At 42.5% G+C, this 21691-nt stretch overlaps 1 protein-coding gene across 5 annotated transcripts in view; it reads right to left on the bottom strand.

Moving 5' to 3' along the window:
* Positions 1–4408: 4408 nt before the first annotated feature.
* Positions 4409–21691, bottom strand: part of EPB41L5 (erythrocyte membrane protein band 4.1 like 5) — a 50874-nt gene continuing 33591 nt past the window's right edge. For 3 of the 5 annotated variants that reach the window (XM_054278186.1, XM_054278188.1, XM_054278187.1), the window contains exons 17-26: positions 17907–18073; positions 17319–17413; positions 12209–12337; positions 11603–11664; positions 10862–10972; positions 10220–10313; positions 9225–9302; positions 8376–8417; positions 7865–7992; positions 4409–7207 (exon numbers count right to left, since the gene is read on the bottom strand). In XM_054278186.1, coding sequence (XP_054134161.1) covers positions 7150–7207; positions 7865–7992; positions 8376–8417; positions 9225–9302; positions 10220–10313; positions 10862–10972; positions 11603–11664; positions 12209–12337; positions 17319–17413; positions 17907–18073 — 964 coding nt within the window. In that variant the 3' untranslated portion in view covers positions 4409–7149. The remainder of the gene's footprint in view (positions 7208–7864; positions 7993–8375; positions 8418–9224; positions 9303–10219; positions 10314–10861; positions 10973–11602; positions 11665–12208; positions 12338–17318; positions 17414–17906; positions 18074–21691) is intronic. The other 2 variants (XM_054278189.1, XM_054278190.1) reach the window with 2 other exon arrangements.

Raw genomic sequence — 21691 nt, 5'->3', positions numbered from 1 at the left:
GCCTGCTCTGTTTCTTATCACTGTGTGCTCATGTTCACCTTTATGAGTCTAAAATATGTGTTTGTATTTTCTAACTGAACAAGGAACTTACCTTTCTGACCAAGGAACACGATTGTGCAAGCCCCAGTCATCTCCCTGCACTTCAGCCGGCTTCAAGGGCTTTGAATTTCTCCTCCAAGAACAAGAATTTCCCAGTTTGAGGAGGTTTGTTTGGAAGGGACATCAATACAGCGCCTGAGCTGAGCATGTACTCAGCACTGCAGTGTTAAATCAGCAGCTTGTTTTCCTGGTGCTGACTGACAAGTCTGTTTTGGCTTTATCCTGAGAGCTGCCGTAACATACAGCCTTTTATCTAGGATTGACAAGGGAAGGAAATTTAACTGGAAAGGGCAACAATAAGCCAGTGATTGTTCCAAGTCACGCGAAGGCCTCCTGGCAGGTAGCGGTATCCTGGGGATGTGCAAGAGCCCAGGAAAATGGCATCCAGCCTCTGCCATTCCTTTCTTCCTGCCCCCTCAAACTCTCTTCCTTTGGCAGCCCCACGAAGGGTTTAACATTTACTCGGAGCCAACGCAGGCGGGACAGAAGCCAGCCCAAAGGCAATGGCTTGGCACGGGCAGGAAAAGCAGCTTGCAGTGAGCCCATCTCCCTGTTGGCTCCCCTGGGCTCTGCCCGTGTGCCAGGTCAGGTGGGGGCACAGCAGTGGCAGCACCACACCCACTCCATCACTAAGGGGTGCCAAACCTTGAGCCAGCCCTAAGGGCCCCGCTGTTCCCTGCCCCGGACAGGACACCAGGAGGGCAGGGGCTCAGGAAAGGCCTGGCTGCAGGGATGGGAGCTCAGGGCTGGGAGGCTGAGCTGGAGCTGGGCCCAGCCAGGCTGTGCAAGGAAAGAGAGCCTTGATCCTGAAGTGGGGCTCTGTGCTACAGCAGCTTAGCTGAAGCCACTGGAGGATCTTTTTCCCCCTGTGGTCCAATCCCAGGTCTTCAGAAAACAAGGGTGAGCTCAAGCTGGAAGAGGGGTGCGTTGGGAAATGAAGTGACTGCGTCCCACAAATGCCCACAGGAGTGCCTGACAGCTCAGTCCACTCTGGCCATGCACAAACCATATTTCAGGTACCCTTCAGTGTCCAGACCTAGGGACACAATCTTTGCTCGCACCACTGTGAGACTTCCTGATCATATCCCCTTCAAACCTCAGCCAGCGCTATCAGCTCCACCAAAAGGGTTCTCAGAGCACCTCACTCCTCTTTTCCCACTGCAGGCACCTTTTCAGAGAGGCAGAAAAGAGCCTTTGTGGATATGCTTATGATATTTCTCCATAACTGTAGCAGTTAATAAGAATTCATCCCAGGCCCAAGCGAGTGACTAAAAGCTGCTGCCATCTGAAAGCTCGGTGGTGGCCTGCATGAAATAATGAATGGAATTACTTCAGCTAGTGGCAAATATTTAGAAACAAAACACAACACCCCATTTTTGGCTGGGACTGAAGGGGCTGCCACTGAAGTTGGCTGTTTAGAATGTCTATGAAGAGCAGGGAACCTTGCACATATCTGATATGCTCACAGAAATGCAGTCCATAGAACAAATGCAAAAGGATGCAGAATTCTTGGCAACCTCATCTGACGTAAGATGTGCTGTTGTATCATAAATTTTATATACGGGAAGAAATTGATCAGCACTAAACATCTCAACAAGCTCATTGTTTTAACTGACATTTGGTTTCTGAACATTAAAATGTATGAATGGCAGAAATATTATCTTCTAAAATGCAGATATTCACTGTGCAGTGTGTGCTCAAAGAAGGTTTTTACTAACAGAAACACCTGTTTCATTGTTTTGAGTTGTAAGTGGATTTGAAGAACAATTCAGTGATTTATCAGTGGGATCACAGTTTGACCTACACAACAAATTATGCCACAAGAGAAATTATCTCCTATGAGCTTAGTCATTAGGATGGAGTAATTTCTCTTCCTTTGATACTTTCCAAATAGCTTTTGAGAAACAAAGATGATCAAAGGGTTTAGTTGCCCTTTGCTACCATCTTTAGCATTTAGCCAAAGTTTAAACAATCAATCATTAGTGCTGCTGCACTTCAGAGCACAGCCCAGTCCCTGGCTGGAGACAGGAGTGAGGGTGCTTGGTGAACTGGCCTGCGCTGGAACCACACCGGGCACCTCGGGCTCCCCTTCTGGCACTGCACACCTGACAGTCCTCCTGGACACTCTCAGCTCTGTTGGGAAAAAGGCATTGAATTCTTTAGCATCTACCTGCAAGCTCTGGTGCTGTCCTAAGTTACACTTTAACTGACAACAGGCTAAGCTTAGAGCAGCAACCCAGTGTCCCAAGCCCCAGCTAACCCACCTCTGAGTGCTGTGCCATGGAACACAGCGGGCCCAAAGATGACTCTGCAAGACTTTTGCACTGACATGGTGTATTTAAGACAAAACTACAGTACAAACATTCCAACACTGGGTTGAGTGGACTACAGATCTACTTGTTCCCATGTACAGTTTCAATACAGATCTCAGTGCAGTGCCTAAGACAGTTCATATGTCACCAGTGTTGTGAAACAGAAGCAAGAGGGTGCACTTCGTTTTATAAAAAACCCAACAAATAAATTATACATTGAGAGCTATTGCCAAGCTTTACATATAAAAAGTAAAAATACAGTAGTTAGTGCGGCTTTAACAAAACAAATCTAGCTAAAAAAATATTCTTATATACTTTAAAAATAAGTTTGTCCAGTTATATAGGTGGGGGTGGTGTGTGTGTTTATGGAGCAGAGTGCTCAAGCCAAGCAGTCTAAAGGAGGTGAATTCTGCAGGAGAATCCCGTGGCTCCCGGCCCTGTGGGTGTGGCAGTGCCTGCTCCTCAGGCCAGCAGCCCCACGGAGCCGGGCGTGGCTTTAGGGGCCGTGCTGAGCATCCCCGCCAGCACTGCCCGCAGCCACCGCAGCTCTGCCTCTGCCCGGCGCTGTGGGGAGGGCCCTGCACTCCAGTCTGTGCTGCCAGCACCTGGAGCAAACACACCCGGGTCACCCCGGTGTCACTGAAAGGCCATTAGTATATAATCTTTTGGTTGAAAAGTTGATTGTCCAGCTGCATTTGAAAGCTGTGACATTACAGTGTCTAACAGCTACATATATATATATGTATGTATATAGATACTACAGCTTCCTAAACTCAGAAACAGAGTGCCCAGACAGAGCTTTAAATGCTAGCTGGCTGCTAGCTGCTATCGCTTCACCAGTAGATTTGGGTTGTACCAGAAAATGTTCACAATGTGAAAAAATACATCCAGTGCTGTTTGTGAAGGACAGGCTCATCCCAAGAGTATGTCTTTGCTTCATGAAATGAGAAGGAAGGAGGAGCAGGGTGCAGACAAAGGGAGAGGAGGCAAGGACTGCAAACAGCTTGTACAGAGACCCACACATAGCTGCACTGTTCACCTGAGATGCTCTAACAGGGCTGTAAATTTTCTTGCCAAAGTTGTCTCCAAAGATTGTCCAAAATTATCTTACATAGCTGTCTGTCTTTCACAAAGTATGAGAAAAATTTAAGTTTAAAATCAAATACATTCAAGCTAATTCATTAACCATGACTGATTAACAGGTAAGTAGGTAATTTATGTGCTATAAATTACCTAATATTAAACTCTATTACCACTGAACTAAAGAAGAGATTCCCTTAATTCTGGTGTAAGAAAGCCTCAACTCCCACATTTTAATGTCCATTTCCTAAGCCTGTAAATACACACAGCACATGCAGACTCTGGTTGTCCTAAATGGGTGAGACTGAAATGCATCTCTCTCAGGTTAATCAGTCTGAGATAAGGGCAGAGATGCTGTTATTATAAACACCAAGATTTCTGTAAAACCTTTTACTCCAGTCACAGAATGTGACTGGAGTAAAATCACTTTTACTTTCAGATGCAACCATTTAGCATTCATTCATTCACTCCTGTCAACTCTTACAGCTTTTCAGTGGTTGGCAGACCTGCCAACATCCTGACACCAAATTCACACAATTTATTTATAAATCTCTTTAAATAAATACCAAAAAATAGACTTTAAGAACAACCTTGGACCCTATAGCCAATCAATCAATAGTATAGCAATGGCAGGAAAATCCTTTTTTCTCAGTAGCACACAGGCAATAACTGATACTTTATAACACTAACTGTAGGAACTATTATCCCTATTTGTGTTTGATAAAATGCAGGTGATGAGGAATGCTACATTACCTGCTAGGCAGTCATGTTGTAAGACAGTAGTTCTAGCTGCAAACCAGAACAGTGATGCCAAACTGCAGGATGTTCAGATCACAAACCTGTGTCACCTTGGTCTCGCCAGGCTCCCTACATAAGCAATGGTTTGGTTAGATAAGTAAGCTACATCGAGGTCCAAGTATCAGATTTTGCTGAGAGAGTTGGGTTTGTAGCCCCAAATCTAGAAGATATTGCAAGTTCCCAACTTACCAGTTGAAATGTTTGCATTTTTATGTGAAGTTTCAAATATTAGTCCTCTGAAAGTTGAGGAAAGCCTCGCCCCTTTGAAGTTTCTGTGTGTGTGCATGTATGTAATTACAACATTCCCCTCCAAACATGGCTATCCTGACCATGCTGAAATAACAGTTGGTTATTTGGAACCATTTAGATTTCAGGGGACACACTCAACACATGCTATTTACTTGTTATTTGCTGTGATGGCTTGGGAGGAATCTAAGGATGGTATTCAACACACAGTGCTGGAAAACTGTAAACTTCTGTTATTCCAGTTTTGGGAGGGATTCAAGCTGACAGTTCGCAGAGCTCCTGAACCCAACGGGAAGAGCCAAATATCGAACATGCCTAAGAAAATGCTACTGCATTCTGTCTATTTACAAACCCAACACATGTAGCTGGTGAATGCCAGCTCAGCTGCTGAGCAAACAGATGAATAGCAAGTGCCAAGTTTCCACACACAGTCCTGGCTTTGTGCAGAAAGCAGACTGTTGCAGCCATTGCTTCCCTTTTCCTGCAGGAACTTTGCTGGCAACTGCATTATTAATCCAGACTGAGACATTTGATATTCGAATCAGGAATCTTCTACATTTTAAAAAGCAGTAAGGCTGAGACTTAAAAGTGTAAAAAAAGCCAATACTCAACTGGAAGTAGCAATGAGAGAGCTGAAGGGCTGGGAGCAGGAATCCTGTGCCTGGCTGGGGCAGTGGCTCCGCTCATCCAGCGGTGCAGGAGCAGGACCTGCCGTGTGCGGCCCTGGTGCTGGCTGGAGAGGCACCTGCAGCACCTGCCACTAATCCTGAAATCCTGGCTCTTGAGGCAATGGCTGCAAATCACTGCCTGCAGAGTCACTCTGGGATGTCAGTCCTAGGGGCTTTCTCTGGTCCCTACATTCCTCTGTTAAGGCCTCAGGGGTTTTGAGACGTGGCAGTGGGTCATGTAAAATCCAGATAAAATCCACGTGGCTTCTCCCTTAACACTCATTCAGCAGCTTACAAAGAAGAGCACAAGAACAACAGCAGCATGAACACCTTGGTCTGAATGCAGCAGCCTCGCTGGGCCCAGCTCACTTGCACAACCCATAGTGGCTTGGTCCAAACCCTTATTTACACTGAGATATGTGCACACAGCCAGTGGGCAGAAATGAAATTGTGCATACAGGATCCAGAACCAATTTTCACATTTAAGTTTGTTTCTAAGAACCACATGCATGTAAGTATGTACAAACAGCAGCACTATTCAGAAAATGCCCTCCAACCTCAGTCACAGGTTCAAACTTCTTCCTCAGAAAAAAAGATCACAGCTGTTTCATCTGTACTTCTCTGTTAGATGTGGGATTCATCATCTCTGTTTCTGCTCCCTGTGACTCTGCATTACTTTTCTCACAGGCTACATCATCAAGGTCCACGTGATGATACTGCAGCCCAGAGCTCAAATGATCTCTGAACTGTATGCACTGTACCCCAAACTTCACCTGGGCACCCAAATGCCTTCACACTGTGCAGTGTGTGCTCTTACCTTCCTTCTACAAAGAAGTGAATTGCTTACGGGAATTTTTAATCCTTTTTTCCTATTTTCACCCTAGTCTGTTATTTTTTCCACATACAACTATTAGATGACACTTGGAATAGGATTCAAAGTGGTGTTAAAAACTGATCTAGTTGTATCCTCAGGTTGCAAAAATACCTGCTAAGTATTCCTTAAGCCCAGTGTCTGGAAAAATCACCCAGAAACAGCATGAAGAGAAACAAGAAAACTGTTTTCCTTTCTAGTCTTAGAAGACAACAATGCTAATCAATAAGCAATTCCTGAAGCAAGCTGCACTCACACCTTCACTGCTTTGGCTCTTAAAACATACAGATCTCTAGTCTAAAATGTATTTGACTCATGTAGAAAATGAAATCATCAGTATAAGTATTCTGCTGTATTCTACTAATGCTACAACCTGTTTGGCAGGTAATTTCCATTTTCCTGGTTGCAGTGAGCAGCAGCTCAAATCCAGTCTACACAGCTGGTCACCGATGGACTAGACTCCATGCTTTCCATGTACTGTAACAGGGTGTGCAAGGATTATTAAGGGGGTTAAGGCCAAAAAGGAGAGTATGTGTTGGTACAACGAGGGAAAACCAGAGAGAATAATCACACAGAAGAAAACGTCCTTGGCTGTACGGAGGGACAGTGACCACCACGGAGAGCCCTGTGCAGGGCACGGCCACGAGGGGGCCCTGCGAGTTCTCCTCATCCCTGCTACGTTCATCATCCCGCAGCTATCAGGGCCCCGGCTCACACCCCACAGCTCTGACACCTTCCAGCACCAGAGCCAGCTCAGGGTAAGGAACCATCAACCAGCACGAGCAGGACACAGCTGCTTTCTTTTCCTCAGTTCAGAACTAGCGCCAGTGTGACAGTTCGCTTCTCCTGAAGGAGAAGATCAAATGTGCATGCGGTTTTACATCCCAGTTCAGGCTGCAGTTCCAGTTATTGTGAAAAATGCAGAAGTCTCTTCCTGGATCCTGGCAAACCAGCTGGCTGGCTGACTCCCATTCAGAACGAGTTTGATCCCAAGCAAGTCTTTTGGAAGGATCCCATGGAGACATGTTAGAAGATTTGAGTTTTTACAAGGTGAGAGTTTCAGAGACTCCTTCTTCTAGAGTTCAGTGGTGAGTAAACATTTTGTTCTTACTGTAGCATCCTCAGTAACTGGGCTAAAAGGGGTGAAAAATATAAGGCTCTGTAAATACATTCCTCCAAAAAGGTCTGCCATGATGCATTACAAGAGAGGAGTATTGCTTCAAAGAGCATTCATGGCTGTTCCCCTTGTAACTTAATGAGACCAACAGACAAACTTTTCTAATGGACAACTGCAGCAGAGCAAACAGAATAAATTTAAACAATGCAGCAGTAGCACCACTGCCATTCTTTAAAGATTGTCACTGCAAGGCCTGGTTGTCACTGCCATCATTCTGCCTCACCAGCACGGCAGAATGGAATAGCAAGGGAAAAGGCTTCTACCAGTTGGGTTTTCTGACACTCTTATAGCTTGGAATTAACTGGGGGGGCATCTCCCCCCTCCCACCAATCCTCTGGCAGGTACTGAAACACTGTAAAGAGATTTCTCAGAAAATTCTTCAGTACCATAACTTCAGTCTATCATTAGAACATCCGAGCAGATAAGGAAAGAAACTGAAGTGAAATTATAACATACACACATTCATTTATTTGTCATACTTGAAATGCTATAAACTGAGACAGAGCTACAGTTTATTAGCACAGCAAAACAAGGCATTGTGTCCAAATGGCCACTGTGACTATGTCAGTGGAAGCAGTAAGAGTGCCCACACAGATCTGTGGAGTGAGCTCACCTCACTTCAGGTGCCTGCTGGGATGGTGTCAGCCCAGCTGAGGGCATCAGGGTCTCTGTGCTGCCTTTGACTGCCTTCAAAGATAAGGCAACATTATTTCCCAAAGGCCCGTTGGAAACCAGTCCGGTCTGAATGGGGAAGAATGAGATAAGAAACTCAAAACACCAGCCAGGACAAGACAAGCTAACTTTTCAATATGATTTACATATAAATGGCAAAAATAAGATTCATTAAACTCCAGATTGGGCTTTACTAATACAAATTCTGTAAGAAATTTTATAGCATTTACCTGCAGTACAATACAGCAAAAATGAAGTTTAACTATTAACAGGGTATGTTGTCTGATTTACTCCAGCTGAATTAGTTTGCTTTGTTTTTGAAGGTCTATAAATTAATGTACCAGATCAAACTATAAAAAATTATTGTATTTTATTATTTAACTTGAACTCCTGTTTCTTAATCATGACAAAAGCTTTTGCTTTTTTCTTTAAGAAATGGTTAAGTAACTCACTGGCACTATCCACCTCGGTGTTACAATGGGCTGAGAAGACACCTACAAAAAGCAAACAAAAACTCAATTAAAAGGTTGAAAGCAGTTAAGAAACGTTGTCAGAACAGCATACCTCCCAAAACAACACCTCCCCCAAACCAACCTCAGATATTTGCCCCTTGTTAGCCTTTGAATCACGCTAGTGATTAGCTGGCACCCACTGAGCACAGAGCCAGACATTCACTGGGTGCAGTTTCAACTCAGTGCTCCCTTCCAAAGGAAAGAATCCATCATCTTTTAGTGCTTTGTGGACATTCTTAATCCAGAGAACACTACTGTGAAGAGTTTGAAAGTCCTCCTTCTTCCCCCTTTCTCTTGGTGCATACAATATAGCTCATTTTTGCCAGCATAGATTACAAAAGATTTCTTTTTATCTATATAAAAGGCTTGATTAGTATTACAAGTTTACTATTCAAGTATTTGTGTGTATATCTATACATACACAGACATATACACATGTACATACATCTTCAAAATATAATTTCTGAATTATGTATTTCTGAACCCTTATGTATCCCTTATCAAGTGTGAGAAGCAGGCTGGCACTTGCAGCTCTACCAAAACAGTACTAGAGCTTCCTGTGGTTCACTCTCCAGGCTCCTTCACTTCCCCTGCAGAGCTGTCACATCTACACCCCTACAGCAGCCACCCTGCAGGTGGGGGCCATGTAAGCAGTGATCCCTGTCCATCACTTGTTTCCATTGCTGCAGATCCAAGCCTGGCAGACAGACACTAAAGCCAGAGAAGAGTCCATGAGTAAAAATCACTGTTATGTGCAAAGGAAAAAGTCTGGGTTTGAAATACATTTACCCGAGGTGTGGCTTCTGTAAAGTCAATTAGATTCTCTGTCAGTGATGTTAAGGAAACGTCCTGGTCATCTGGAGTGCTCTATGGAATAAATCAGTTTTGAATTGAATTCCCAGTAGCAACCACACAGGTCTACTGAACACTCTAGTGGCTTCCTGAGTTATAGACCAGTATCTTTAATGAACACTGCTTTTTATCAGGCTTATTTTTTCATGTCTTTCCATTTGATCTTTTAAAACAGCCTTTTGATTTCCCTTATTCTCATTAATGTACTGGAAACAACATGATTGCTACTGTAAGCAAGCAGTGAAACTGCCCCCTCCCCTCTGCGTGGGGTGGGGTATGCACCATTTGAAAGCTCAGCAAGGTCTGGAGTGGGGTGTTTGAATTCAGGGAAATTTATGATTATTCAGTGGGATCAACTATGTAATACTGGTACAGCTACAGGGCAGGATGTTTTGGTCATCCAGAACAACCTGTCAGTCTGCTCAATTAAAGGTAGCACAGGTCCAATGCTATTGGACTCTGCTTTTCTTCTAGAGAGGGATGAAAAATTTTAATCCCTGAATTTGTGCTCCTCATGAAGTCCAGTTAAAAAATACCTTAAGGTAACTAGAATATAACAAATGAACATCTAAATTTAAACTTTTGCTTCTGTGGTTCTTTTGATGGGAACTGCCTATGTCAGAATTTCAGCCCTACCACCTTCTTACTGGAGCATGAAATCCTTGGGATGCAAGGGGCTCCCTCCAGTGTGAGAAAAACAACCAGTTTAGAAAAATAAGAGTTATGCCATGAACTGGAAAGGACACAAATAAATGGCCTTTGGAAAGATCTGGGCAGTGTCCCTGCCTGCTTCAGACAGCACTCCCTGGCATTCCCCAGCGGCTGGCATTCACAGAGCTATGAAAGGCATGCAGCAAGGTCTGCTGGGCTTGCCTGGAGGCATCAGAGCTCAGAATGTGACAGAAACCTTCCAGGCTGGCAGGTGGTGATACCTTTGAAACAGCAGCCTCCTCAGCTGGAGCCAGATTAGCTGGAATTAGCAGGTCCTCATGGTTAGAGTCAGCATTGTCCTCATTCAAGGTATTACTGAAAGGGGAAAACATCCTCATTAGCACTCTGCCTGGATAGCACGGAACAGGGCTGCTTCCCAGACAGCTCAAAACCTTGACACCAGTTCCAGGGAGGCAGACAAAAGACTGGTGTTGTATGTTAATGTAAATACCTTCCAACTGCCTCCACAGGTTACTGCTCTCTCCCACAGTTCCAGCTACAGCTGTGACCCAACGGTATCCATGTCCTCTATCTCGAAGGAGTTTCTTCAGCCCCTGTGTCTAATTTGCCTGAAGCGTTTCCTGTCATCCTCTTATCTTCCTCTTTAGAGCCAGGGGCAGCAGGATGTCAGGAATCTCAGTCCTTTCAGAAGATGAGGGAGATTCCCATACTGCCTGCAAGGATACTCACCCCGAGGCCTGGCCCACTGATTAACTGCTGCAACGGTAATTAAAAATGCATCCCTAAACCTGCTGAGATGTAGCCTAAATGCTCAGCAACTGTTCCTCATCTTTTCAGGTCTTTCATCATACCCTGCACGTGGTCCCCTGACCACAGAACCACGTTTCTCCTGAGTCACTTACGGAACAAAGGTGTTTGAAGCAGGGATTGCTCTCAGCAGCTCTCTTGGATCTTGAAATACCGGACTGGTTGCTGGGGGGCTGCTCTGTGATTTGCCTGACAGGATAAGGTTCCTGGCACAAACCAACAAAAAACAAAAAGAGAAAACAGGTACAACCTTCCATGGAAAGCTCTTTAGGAATCACTTGTTACAACAAAGTTTTGGGACTGCTAATGTAGATTTTATTTGTACATTTTATTTACAGTATCACCCTCTGCATCATCACAAATAGTCAAGAAGTTAGATGTGGTAACCTTTTACATTTTTCAATGCCTGCAGTCCCACTGGACCTGCAATCATTTCATATTTAGTAATTCTCAGGAAATTGTCACTGCAGGAGTTTGTATACAATTTTTTTTCCTCCACTGGAAAACACCAACTGTGAACAGACCCATCCCCTCTCCCCACACTGAAGCTGTTCACATTTCAGAAATAATTAGTGATTGAAATTGCTGTTGTAACAATGGTCATCAGGTATGGGAGAATAAAGAGCATCTGTATTATCTTGTATATAATAATAAAACTTAGCAGTTATAATTCTGGTTTTCTTCTCAAAACCACTTCACACTCATGAGGTTGGGGTACCCTATGCAAGGTAAAATGCAATGCTGACTGAGCCACTGGCAGACCACACTAAACTGCAGATTCTCAGTTCTGTAGTGAGGTAACTATATCACATGTTTCTTACAAATCTATTCACTACCTGGCAGCAGCCTCCTGAATATTGGAATTCTTGACACCCGTCACGCTGTCATCTTTTCCAACCTGAGAAGAAGAAATGAACAGAGACAGACATTTCTGATACCTGTTTGCATCTTGTGTCAATTCTGAGATTCACAGCAGAGTCAAGTATCTCTATCCCAGCACAAAAAAGTGCTGTTCATCTACAGCTCAGGGACTTAGAACATCAATTCCATGACAACTTCAGTGCAGAAATAAAAATAGTTCACCAACAAAACCAAATAAAATACTGTAATTTGCTAAGGAATTTACTACAACATGCAAAAAGCCCAGTCTTAGTGACTTGATTAGAAGGCAACCTCTGGAGGTTACCTATCTCAATGACCTCTCAAACCAGGGCTTGCACAGGGTCTTGTCCTGTTACCTGCTGAGTATCATCAAGGACAGAAATTCCTCCTTGGGCAACCATTCCAGTACAGAACCATTATCACTGTGAGAAGCCCTTGACTCTGCCTTGGACAAGGCTCCTGGAGCACTCTTATCTGCAAGGCACCTTCTCCAACACCAGTCAATTGAAGAGAAATAAAACATTTGAGAGTGTCCCAGCTCTGCTCAGTCGAGTACTTACCTTGTGCCCTGCTTCTGCCTGGGCCTTCAGGATATTGCTTTTGAGATCTGCTGGAAGCCACTTGGCTGCTACCATTGGGCTCTCGATTGCATTGTTAAGACATTTATCTGCCAACTTCACCACTTCATCCTAGACAGGAAAACATCTTTATCAGAAGCAGTTTCCACATGGACAAGTCTGGGCTGAAGTTTATCAACATCTCTAAATAACAATAAGGCTCTGAAGCCAAAGGGAAGTCAGCAGATTTATATTGAAATGGAAAAGCCATTTTTTTCCTTTATTTTGGAACTAGTTATAATGTCAAGCAACACATAAAGGAAAAAAAGCACAATGCTTGAATATGGATATGCAAACTGCTGTGCTAAAAATCCAGTGTGCAAGAAATGAAGTGCATCCTAAAACTGCAGCCTAGTTTACTGAGAGGAGATTAATAAAACAGCCATCATATCAGGTCAGTGTAGCCTTAAGTAAAAGTTGATAATTTACTCTCAGATGCAAGTTGGGAGGATTTTTAATTTAAAATCCACTTATAAGTTAGACCAAGAGTTTAATTAATGTGCTACTAACTACCTCTCCCACCACTGATTATATCAGAGCAAACTGGCAGCCAGATACATAATGAAGAGAAGTAAGAACGAGATACCTTTCATGACAGTATATTTCATTATGAGAATTTCATTTCTTAATTATAAAATGTTAATTAAGCATTCAATCTACTAATTGCTATTTGAGTAGTGGCAGAAGTTAATTAGCTGAGTGAAAACTAAACCCTGTGACCTTCCTTTTGAGGGTATGACTCAGCAGGGGGAGACAGAGTCCTGCTTTCCTCACCATATGCCAAGGTCTAGGGCAGGCTGTTCCCCCTAGGGACAATCCTGCTGCACTCCCACCTGCACCAACTGCAGCAGGCCCAGGAGGAATGGAGCCCATTGCAAAGAGAAGAGCAGAACAGAGGAGTTAGAAAGAGGTGAACACCTGTCCCCCCACAGCTCTCCATCCACTCTCAGATTTCTACATTCCCTGGAGACACTGCTGAGAACGTGTAGTTATTTGGTCTTTAGAGAGGGGAAAAACATTTCCTTTTTTTTGTCCCCCTCTAAATGGCCCTTTGGGATATCCAAACAAGATCTTAGAAGACTATCTAAAGGAGAATCCATTTTCAAATTTTGACCCAGTCGGCCATGAACTTCACAAAATATTCAAGGGTCACTGTCAGCATAAAAAGCTATGAGGACCAACAGTACTTTTAAATACTTTTATTTCAGAGAAGTTGCTGAATTACCAAAAGGAATAATTACAACTATATTATTATTATTTGTACAGCTGCAGCACCCACTGTGATAATCTTTAAGTCTCTACTGGACCTCACTGAAGCAGATGCCACGTGTGACACTACCTGTGCAGGATTTTGAATGCATTATTCCACTAATACAATAAATCAAATCATTTTAACTGAGCACATCAGTACACTGGTGCTTGAAGTACCATTTTATTGATTAACTTCCTCTCAGCTTCCTCCACCTGAAAAATCAATTTAATTAGGTCACTCTAGTCTGTTAACAATTAAGACTCCCTACTTTTCAAAAAACTTAGCACAATTACAGGATATTTTAATTTAATAGAGCATAAATTTCATACCACCAAGAAAGCATTTCCCTCATTATTAATGATCCTTTTTTTTGACCCTATTTTGCACTTGAAAAAAGCCTAGGTGTCTTACAGGTTTTTTTAATGAAAAAAGCATGTAGCTAGAGGGAAAAGCATCCAGCACCTGCTAATGCCTCCAGATGTCTAATTTACGAGATATTTCAGGTGTTCACACAAAACAGTGAAGCTGCTGGGGTTTGTCATTATTCCAGCTCATTAGGAACGCTTGCTGTTTCCATGAACCAGACAAACTACACTTGTACTGTGTTCTTCAATCAAAACATGGAGCTAGGCAGTGATGCAAAAAGGCAAGGAAAGATTAAAGGCAGTAACAAGGCATGTGATCCCAACCCTTTGTGCTTTTGAGTTCTGCTCCCTGTGCCACTAAAAATCACTTTGTGCAGGAAGATGGAGCCTAATACAGGTACATTTTGAACCAACTTCCACGTATTTACAGCTCACAACAATTCAGAAAAAGTAAACCCTCATGTCCTTGTATTTCTGACTCGGGAGCAGACTTTGAAGACGGGCAAACAGGGTGAACCTCTATTGTTCATTTCCCTTCAGAAGCTGATGAAAGCAGAGCACTGGTGTATTTAAAGCTATTTGCTCTCTTTGCCAGATCTGGTCACTGCACTACTGAAAGCTGGGAAAAGACAAAGTCTCATTCTTCCATCCCAACAGATTTTGGCAGTGAGCAGCAGAGAAAAATGAAGCCATTCATTCCCTGGCTTCCTCTTTTTCTCCAGAAGAACAGGGGTAGCTAGATAAATATTTCCCTATCAAAGGAATCAATCAGGATTGATTGATTGCAAGCATAGAATTACATAAAGATGACTGTCAGACCATCTCTATCTCCTGATGGAAAACAGTTAAAGATTTTTAATTAACAAAGCTGAAGCGAGTTGGCATGTAACAGAGTCATGAAGTTCAGGATGCAGCTCTGCCTTCAGGAGTAGAAAGATAACACTTTCTCCCAATGCATTTTCCAAACCTTTTATGTACTGTAACAGTTTCTGCATGTGCTGAAATTTGTAATCACACACATTCAGAGAGAATGCTGCAATACTACATTCCTCTGAAATAATAGCAAGCTCCAGGATCTAAACTTATTGCAAGGTTTTAGTGGATATATTGCAGTCTTATGCAATTCTGCCAGAAGAGGATAGCACAAACACTTTTACTAACAGATTAAGAAGAAAAGTAAGTACGGGAGAAGAGCTCACAGGTACATTTTATAACAAACATCATAAATGAAAGCTTCTGTGTTTTCTAAAGCAGCCTTCAAAGGCAGGAAACAAAGTATTTTTAATAGTAACTTTTAGGTCACTCTTTTCAGGACTGGTTTCCAAAACATTAACCTTCCTCTCTGAAGGGTGTGCTCATTTGGTGCTACTATAACCTATATGTCTTTGCAATCTGAAGCATTGGGAATTTCAACAATGCAGAGAGTCTCTAATCTTTGTCTATCTTTTTTAAACAAACACTCTCAAGTGACTTCTTGGCAAGCTACATCATAGGCGGACAAGTTTTATTCTGTCTCCTGTACCCTAAAAAAACCTCCAGTGATCTACTCTTACATTTTCATAATATAATTTGCACTTCCTTCTTTAAAGCTGAACTGTGTTTTACCACCTACTGGCATACTGTTGATCCATAATTCTCTGTTATGCAAATGTTCTTGCTCTCTAATCAGATTACTGTCCTCCCAGTATCTATAACCTATGAAGTTCCTCAGCACCTTATGTGACAGCAGCTGGATGACTGTGACTGTTCTGTATTGGCAGCTGTTTGTTAGATTAGCTCATTACAGGAATCTTAGCTTACTTATAAATCAGCCACAACTTAAAAACCTCTGAAACAGGTCCGGGCCAGTCTCTTCAATGAACCAATTAAATGTTTTTTCCTCTCTCTGTCTGAACTAAAGTGGAGCTCAACAGGCTAAAATATTCCTAAATAAACTGTGTTCATTTGCTTTAGTTTATGTAGAAGCAGTGTTTCAGCATAGCAGGACTGACAGTCTACTGACTAATCTTCTTAGAGACCTGGTAATCTTTGTAATGCACTCACCAAGCAGAGAGGTGCAGCAGGCAGCCCTGCCAGCAGCCCTTAAAGGGGACACAGCCAAGCAGCCTGCAGCACCAGCCACAGCAGCAGCCTCCTCTCACGTGGAGGTGGGAAACAAATGCTTAGGAGAGGGCTTAGCTCAAACACACTCTGCTGAACACCTCTCCTGGCACCTGGTTCCTGTTACTATTGAGGGAGCAAGAAAAATCATAGCTGCTTCATTCAGAGCTAGATAAATCCTTGGGCCTCCCTGCAAGAGAGGGTAGTCTAAACAGAGATAACACTGCCAGGTGTTTCACTCTCTCTCTGTTTTTTTCTCCCAAATTCTCCCAAAAATCTGCATCAGAGAAGGCAGAGTAATGAAAAATTGTTATGGTTTAGGCCTGGCAAAGAATACATTTCATTTTTAAAGCTCATTAAAAAACCACAGAAGAATATCCTGTCTGGGGGTAGTTGTCTGATAACCAGTGAATTTCTCAAAGTTCACTGCTGTTCTAAGGGAGGATCCTGTCTTCTCCAGCCCTTCTAGCAACAGTATGTATTTTTACTATGGCCCTGGCATTTCTTTGACCCCTTCCCTGAACCTATTTAACTCACTATTTACCAACTTAAAGAGCAAACTAAAAACCTAAAGAAATCCAGCACCTCAACAAAAAGTTCAAAACAAAGGCAGGAAAAAAATTGTTTGCCAGTTTGTAGATAGATATATTTGTTCACTGAAACCTGCAATGATTCCTGGTGGTGAGAGAGGAGAGAGGGAAGCTGGGGAAGAAAGAGTGAAGAGGGAGGAGGGAGAAGAGAGCCCTCACCCTGTTCAGGGCACTCAGGCTTGTACTTGGCTCAGCTGCCCATGAAGTGCAGCCTGGCTTGCTCAGAGGGATTTGAGAGCAGTAAATCAAAGCACATCACTCCTCTTTGTGTAAACACCAGCACCAACACCTCCATCAGAGAGCAGGTACAAACTGGCCACTTAACAGGAGGGATGGATCATCAGCAAACTTGACTCAAAACAAAACGTCAGAACAACCTTCTTGGAATTGAAAAATGCCAGGAAAGCAGCTCAGCCCTTCCAGACAGAGGGTGAACTACCCAGCACCATGCAGGTAGTAACCTACAGATAAAGACAACTGACAAACATTTCAAGCATTTATGCCTTTTACTCCCACTGATTTTAGAAAATCTCACCAGGCTGCAAGTCTGCACACATGCACCTCTGCCCCCATCTTTATCTCACTGCCTTGTCACACACAGGTTTATAGATCATAAAGCATTTGTATTTCCATTGCTATCCCCCAGTATCACTCACTCATTGCAAACAGAGCAAGGCAAGTGGAAGGCTTTTCAGAAGGACCTGAACAAGATCCAGGACTGTAACAGGGGAATGCAAGCCAGTTACCTGGATGTTTATGTTTACATTGGGACGCTCAGTCGGCACGGGGCTGCTGCGCTCTGTCTCCAGCTGTTTCAGTTTTAGGAATGTGTCTTCAAATGCTGAAAAAGACAAGAAAGGTATCATCTTTCTAATGTTCCATGGAGTTATTTGACTTTTAACTTGCATTACTCCTGAATACCAATTACATAATTTTGGAGTTGTGCAAAAAAGCACAGGGATGGGGGAATCTACTTGCTCAAGCTTCGGTGCAAATTCCAAGCTTGCAGACTGTGTGCACCAAATGACAACACTGCACTCCTGGGAGCTCACTGACCCAGCCATCCTCACAGTGAGCAACAAAACACAGAGTCAATTGCTTAGATGGTTGCACTTTACTGTATTTGTGGACAAAGTCACATCCAATGAAGAACTGACTTTTCACTTGTACATGTGTCCTTGTTGTTCCAGTAAAAGGTAAAATTTCTGCATATAATCTAAGGGAGCATCCTAAAACAATCCTGCATTTTTCATAAGGAAACAATCTCACATGAATCTATTATTTAATCTTGAGCTCACACATCACAATATGGCAAAATCTGTCAGTTTGCTTACGATCAGAGTCTGCTTTGTCTGCAGCAGTTTCCTTTGTGCCAGGAGCAGGGCAAGTGACAGCCTCTTCTGAATCTCCTGCTGCCAAGCCAACAACTGGACGGCCCAGGGCATCATCCACACAAGTTTCTGGCAAGTCTGTGCTGTCTAGCAAATCAACAAGAGGTATGCTGCAAGGGCAGAAAGATGGGCAGAGAGATGCACAATCATGTTACCACTCTTCCTGGAACAAGAAAAAGCTTTAACACATGCAATGCCTTTTTTCAAGCTGTCTTCTGCTGACCAGCCACAATCTAGAAAAACTGTTTCAGGTACCTAACAGACACTGGTTTTCAGCGAGCTTAAGAAACATGAAAAAGGGAACATTTCATATCTGTGTAAGAGACTTCTTAACAGAACAGGTCCATGTTGCCTGCTGTGTCATTACATAGCAGTGGAAAAAGCGAAGAGAGAAGAAGGGAAGTTTTTATCCATGAAATACACTCTTTGGAACAAACATTTGCAGTTTTTCTAAAAAACTTAATGTACCCTTTAGGATTTTACAAGAAAAAAAATAAAAGTTAGGGGAAGGGAAGTTGGTATCACAAAAAGCTGTTTGTGCAGCACTTCACTCAACACTGGTAAGCAGAACAGAGGGCAGAAGGGTGCACTGCACAGGACTGCTCTGACACTTATGGTCAGGCATAGAACCAGTTTCAGTTTTGTTAACTTAGGCCGAGCAATGAATGAAACTTTAGCAGTCACAGTGTTTTACAGAGCGTGTACTCTGTACCCTGTCAGGATCACTTGTTTCACCTCTCTTGGTTTCTGATGCAAATGTCTCCTTTTAATTTTGCCCTATGAGCTCTATTTTCAATGAACAAGGAAAAATAGTTACAAAAATAAAAATTATACTATGATGTTTATGTTGAGCAAGCAGTCAGGCATCTCATACATTTCTCTAAAGCTTGGTAACAGCCAAAGCTATCCTAAGAGCAAACACAGAAACCACTGCTGCACAATGCAATGGTTCATCAGACAGCCTGTGCACACAACTGCAGCTTTACTGCTGCCCAGCTCAATCAACAACCACTCTCCATCAACACAGTTTGGCTGCAATATTGATTTAAGAAGAAAAATCTATCAATCCTTATTGCCAGTCCAGTCCTGTCCCAAATATGAGAACAATGATATCAAGTCCATACCCACCACGACAGAATAGAACCTCCCCTTAAGCACAGACAAGAGACATTTTCCACTTGACAGCTTAGACCAGCTTCTCCCTTACCACTACCAGGTTAGAGCCTCATGCCCCCCTCCAGTCCCTGGAACCAATGCCCTGTTGTCACTACAGAGGCTGCAGGGAAAAACTCCTTCCCCTTCAGCTCAAGCACACAAAGAATTCTTTCAATGCTAAGCATATACTCTGAATCAGATGACAGGATATCACTGATCTAGTGCTAATAATGTATGAATAATTTTAAGTCAATTAATTGCTGTGAGGCAAACTGAGGCCACTGGCTTGATTCTCTTAAAGCAGTGGAATAAGAAGCTACTAGCAAAGCAAATAATAGGGAAAATTTTTCAACTTCCTGTGCAGCCTCTCTCTGCAGCACTAATGGGAAAAGGCAAACAGCACACAGTCTTGCAGAGAGGGAATGATGGATACAGAGATTTAATTGCTAGAACTAATAGACAGGAAGAGATGCTCTTCCAATTAAGGCAACAAGGAAAGTGGGACTGAATCCCATAGCTTACTTGGCTGATACATGAGTTGAAATGTTTTACAATCTTCACATGGAGACAACAATTTTCTTCCTATTTTCTGACAATTTTCTGTAAATAGTCTCCAATCTTTAATAGGACCACCATTTTAAGATGTTCAGATTTTACCTACATCATGCAGTTGCTGACACCATGACAGTTTGAAGGAACTTTCACCCCACATCAGGACAGGGCATCAGAGAAACAAAATGAATTTTAGATAAACTCAAGGAAGCCTCCTAAGTCAAGATTCAAGTAGAATCTTGCCTTCAGACCCACTGAAACACCTCCTGAGCCACCTGAGATTGGCAGTCAATAAGAGGAAAATCATACTTGGGAGACCCTCAGCCATTGGAATTTGCAGGCAGGAGTTCCCCAAAGAGCAGCAAAACCTTTGAAATTTCCCAGACCCTTCACCCTCTTCAGAGCACCAGCAGCAAGATTACCAGGCAGGCTTCATAAATGGCCCAACCATGAATGCAAAAAGCACAAAAAACTTGAATCACTGCACAGAATTTCTGACACCTTTTACAAAATACTGATGAACTGGCACACCAGCCATAAGGGAAATTGTCCAAGGCTTCCCAGGAAAAGTAGGGATTCTGCCAGTCAGCTCCCAGCACTCAGGAACTGAACAGGCATTAGCCTTCCACAAACCTGCATTTACCCACACACAAAGGGATATTTTGAACTTTGCATAGTAATAAGTGCTAGGCTTTATGTCTCCAATCAACTTCTACCATCATATTTTAAGAAACAGTCTCTGGGAAATGCTGATAAAAGATACCAGGAGTTCAAGCCACATAAATAAATATGAATATAGGAATAATGAAGGGTTGTAATGCATGCAAAGGTTTGTCAACACATTAATAAGTCATTACATGCTCAGGGAGCTCACACAGTTAAGGGAGTAGCTAATGCATTACCCCTTCTTTTTGCCTGGCCCCAATATTGGTATAAACAGATACCACATGGCATTCAGTGTATAACATGACTGAGAAATCTCTCAGTTACAAGTGGTGTGAGATACCTTGTCTTTTTCTCCCTCAACTACACAGACATTATATGGTACTGTAAAGGTAAACAACTTGTTTTCATTTGCATATTCTTATGCAACTTTATAAATAAGAAAGAAACAAATGGGTTTGCTTCACTCCAGAAGTTTACAACATCCACCTTTCCAAACCTAAAACTAAAATGAGCACAAGAGATTGTTCCAATTAGCTTGGTAGGTGTCACAGATCTTCAGTTTACAGCCTGCTCAAACTTTTTTTTCAGCAGTATTGTAAAATAGAGACTCATAATTCATTAGCAAACTCTTTCCCCCCATCAGATGTGGGGGTGAGGAGGCCAAAATATCTCAGGCAATATTAAGTTATGTCCTGGCTGACACTTACTTCTTGGTTCTTCAGGTCTGGATAACTGAAAATAATGTTTTTTTATTTCTAGGCTCTGTGGCAATTTGAAACACAGTGAAATAATTTGAAAATCATTCAAACAACTCCTTTATCCTAAAAGCTACACATAAATTAACTTCAAAATCCCTCTGTTACCATATTCCCTTCTTTTTTTTTTAACTAGGAAAAGAATATTGCAATTTAAAAGCAACAAAATACAGAAAACACAAGAAAACAGTGTGTTCAAGGGTAAAGGTTTGTTCTTCATGTTGTTAAAGGCCCCCAAGAATACCACTGACCCATGAAGCTGGAGTCTTAACCTCTGACTTAACAATTAACCTTGCGAATCATATGGTAGGACTGGTGTTTGTCAGGAAATCTGTTTCTTTTCAACTGGACCAGAAAAGCAAAAAAGAAAGAAAAAGTTGTAAAAAGCAAAAAATAATTTAAAAAATTACTCTTTGCCTTTTTGACAGTTCTGTTAAATTTATTCTTAAAAATTGAAAATAATTCTATTCCATTTTCAAACAATATTTCTCAGAAGAGGTCTTATCGAGAAAAAAAAGGTTGGTTTTCAGATCAACCACGTATCTTAGATATTTTTACATGATCATGGTTCAAAGAAGGGCCAGTTACATCCTCTGTTTC

This window comes from Melozone crissalis, unplaced genomic scaffold (assembly GCF_028551555.1).
Source record: "Melozone crissalis strain CALT ecotype California unplaced genomic scaffold, PUWL_Pcris_2 ptg000023l_1, whole genome shotgun sequence".
NCBI classification, from domain to species: Eukaryota; Metazoa; Chordata; class Aves; order Passeriformes; family Passerellidae; genus Melozone; species Melozone crissalis.
This window is presented reverse-complemented; position numbering and strand designations above follow the sequence as displayed.